General features: G+C 32.9%; 1 protein-coding gene across 1 annotated transcript; it reads left to right on the plus strand.

The window, feature by feature from the left end:
* The first annotated feature begins 1259 nt into the window (after window positions 1-1259).
* On the plus strand, window positions 1260-2268 carry LOC126550668 (uncharacterized). Its single transcript, XM_050202635.1, has 2 exons — window positions 1260-1827; window positions 1901-2268. Exons 1-2 carry the CDS (start codon window positions 1260-1262, stop codon window positions 2266-2268), a joined length of 936 nt encoding a protein of 311 aa, XP_050058592.1.
* The last annotated feature ends 433 nt before the right edge of the window (window positions 2269-2701 follow it).

Here is a 2701-nt window from a genome sequence, read left to right on the forward strand (position 1 = left end):
AATGGTAGAGATCCGGGGAGGTTTGGATAGTCTTCGTGTTTAATAAACATTTGGCGGCGGAAGCTTAATATGTGTTCATATCCCTCAATGTTGATACCTGCTTTGAGGTATGCAATTTCGGATACAGGGATAACATTGATATTTTTAAGCGCGTCAAGTATGACGTGGTTGGGAATAGAGGGGCAGACATTAGAGATGACAATCCTCTTGGCTGGGTTTATGAGTCTGCGTATTTGTATTATCTGTTCGTTAATTGTAATAGTTTGTGTGATTTCTAAGAGTGAGTCAAGTATTTGCTTGCTTGAGAGAAAAATGCACAAACGGTTATTTGAAATACGGGAAACAAAAACAATGTTCTTTGGCGAGATTATTTTACCTATAGCGACAATGTATTCTTTTTGAGGTATGCCGTCTATAGAGTTAAACACAAGTGCTTGATCTCTACTAGGAGAGTTTTCATTAGATGCCGCGGACGCATAATTTCGGTTTGTGTTATGTGTTGTGATGTTAAACCTAACCTAACCTAACCTGTGGTAGACGCTGGTGGCAGAAATACTGGTGCAGTTGGAATAGAAGTGTGGGGTGGGGAGGTGGAAGTAGGGGTTTTGGGTATCTTTGAACGATTTAGGAGAGAGGTTTGTGAAGTGTGTGCATTTGTATGTTTGATTATTTGTGTTGCATTGGTTTTAATATTAGGTTTATTCGATATCGGTTTACTAATGACCGACGATAATGACGGTCTGCCCGTCTTATTAACGTTGCTCATTATGCGATAAGGAGGAATGTTACATAATATGATTATATTACCCGTATACGTGTATCCAACGGTGGTGTGCTATCGGGAGCTTATAAATGCGCACTCGCGAAAAATAAAACACGTGCTACACGGTCGGCTGTTAGACACGTACTGGATTATTACATTTGTCTGTATCTTATCGTAACACATTACGATGACACTTGATAATCATTTAAGATAACTATAATCTACAATATAATATAATAGTGTATACAGTATAACTTACACATTAAATAGCATTTTTGATAACTATATAGCTTTGCAACTATATAGGTAACTATATTATAGATATTATGTTCTATATGACTTATTGAGCCGTTTTATTTTTAATTGAAATTCGAGTGTTTTAAAACGTATATACCAGATATTCACTTATATCAGTTGGTGTCTATGCCCAATATATGTCCAATTTTCGCTAAAATTAAAATTACAAGCCTACAAAAATTAATTACTAAAAATTAAAATGTCATTTACATTAACTAACACAAATAAAGGTGTATTGTGTATTGTGCATAATAATTTTAAGTACAGACGTCAGCGAGTAATGGCAAACGGAGATATATCTTGGCGATGTACGGTAAGACAATGTACTTCAACTATTCATACAAATTCTAAAATATCTAACATTTTGACGGAAAATGAAAATATATCGCATAATCATAATATTATTGATAATCGGGATATTCAGCGACAAATTGTTCGTAATAATTGCAAACGAAAGGCGACTGAATGTATTTCAGAGCGACCAAATAAAATTATTCGTCGTGAATTGATGGCGACTGAAACTTCAGAACTATTACACGATGATATGTCTAGTATAAGAAAATCCATGTATAGAGAACGTAGGAAAATAACTCCTGCAGCACCTACTTCATTATTCGAACTCATCCAACAATTAAAAATCAATAATATAACAACACATCGTAATGAAACATTTTGCCATGTAGATGAAGAGTCGAAAATCGTAATATTCACGACAAACAATAATTTAGAATATTTAGTCAATAATAGTCATACTATTTTAGGCGATGGTACATTTTACGTTAGAGTTTGAACAACTCTATACAATTCATGTTCTACATAAATCAATTTACGTGCAAGTAGTATATTGTTTGTTACCATCCAAAACAACTGATATTTATGAAAAAATGTGGCATTTAATAAAAACATTATGCCAGAAAGAATTAAAACCTCAAAATATACTTTTGGATTTTGAACTATCAGCTCATAATGGCGTTTTACGTGTATTTCCAAATGCACACATTAAATGTTGCTGGTTTCATTTCGGGCAAGCCTGGTATAGACAAATTGCAAAATTGGGACTTAAAATTAAATACGACCAAAATGAATCAGAAATTTCACATTGGTTAAAGTATTTCTTTGGATTAGCTTTTTTACCTTCTACTGAAATTTCTGATGCATTTTATGAACTATTTTCTATTGCTCCTGAGCATTTTCAGATTATATTTTAGCAAATTTTATTGAAAATGAAAGCAGATATCCACCACATCTCTGGGCTGAGCCACCTTCAAACGAGCCAAGGACTACCAATGGTCCAGAATCATATCACCGTCATTTGAAAGATCAATTTTCGAGTACAAACTGAAGTTGAAGTTTGACTACTTTCTGAAGTTGTTCTGTTAGATGATGTTACATCTGTAAATAACAAAAAATAATAAATTTACACAATATTGTAATAAAATGTAATATCTTTTCTTTTTTTTTTAACATAATCTTTTTTTATCAAGCAATCTGTTACAAATTTTAAACAATAAGCTTAATTGATAATTGTTTAATACACACAGGTAACACAGAGTGAAGAAACCTCCCAGTGGAGGTAGTGAGGCACTTTGTCAAAATGTAATACCTAATAGTTATTTATTAATGAAAACTTACAAGTTTCTG

Source organism: Aphis gossypii, chromosome 3, assembly GCF_020184175.1.
Source record: "Aphis gossypii isolate Hap1 chromosome 3, ASM2018417v2, whole genome shotgun sequence".
Taxonomy (NCBI): Eukaryota; Metazoa; Arthropoda; class Insecta; order Hemiptera; family Aphididae; genus Aphis; species Aphis gossypii.

Excerpts from the sequence above, each read along its gene's own strand:
- LOC126550668 (XM_050202635.1), top strand. The coding sequence starts at position 1,260 with ATGTCATTTACATTAACTAACACAAATAAAGGTGTATTGTGTATTGTG. Across the intron at positions 1,828-1,900 it reads TCATACTATTTTAGGCGATG|TATATTGTTTGTTACCATCC; the intron begins GTACATTTTACG and ends ACGTGCAAGTAG.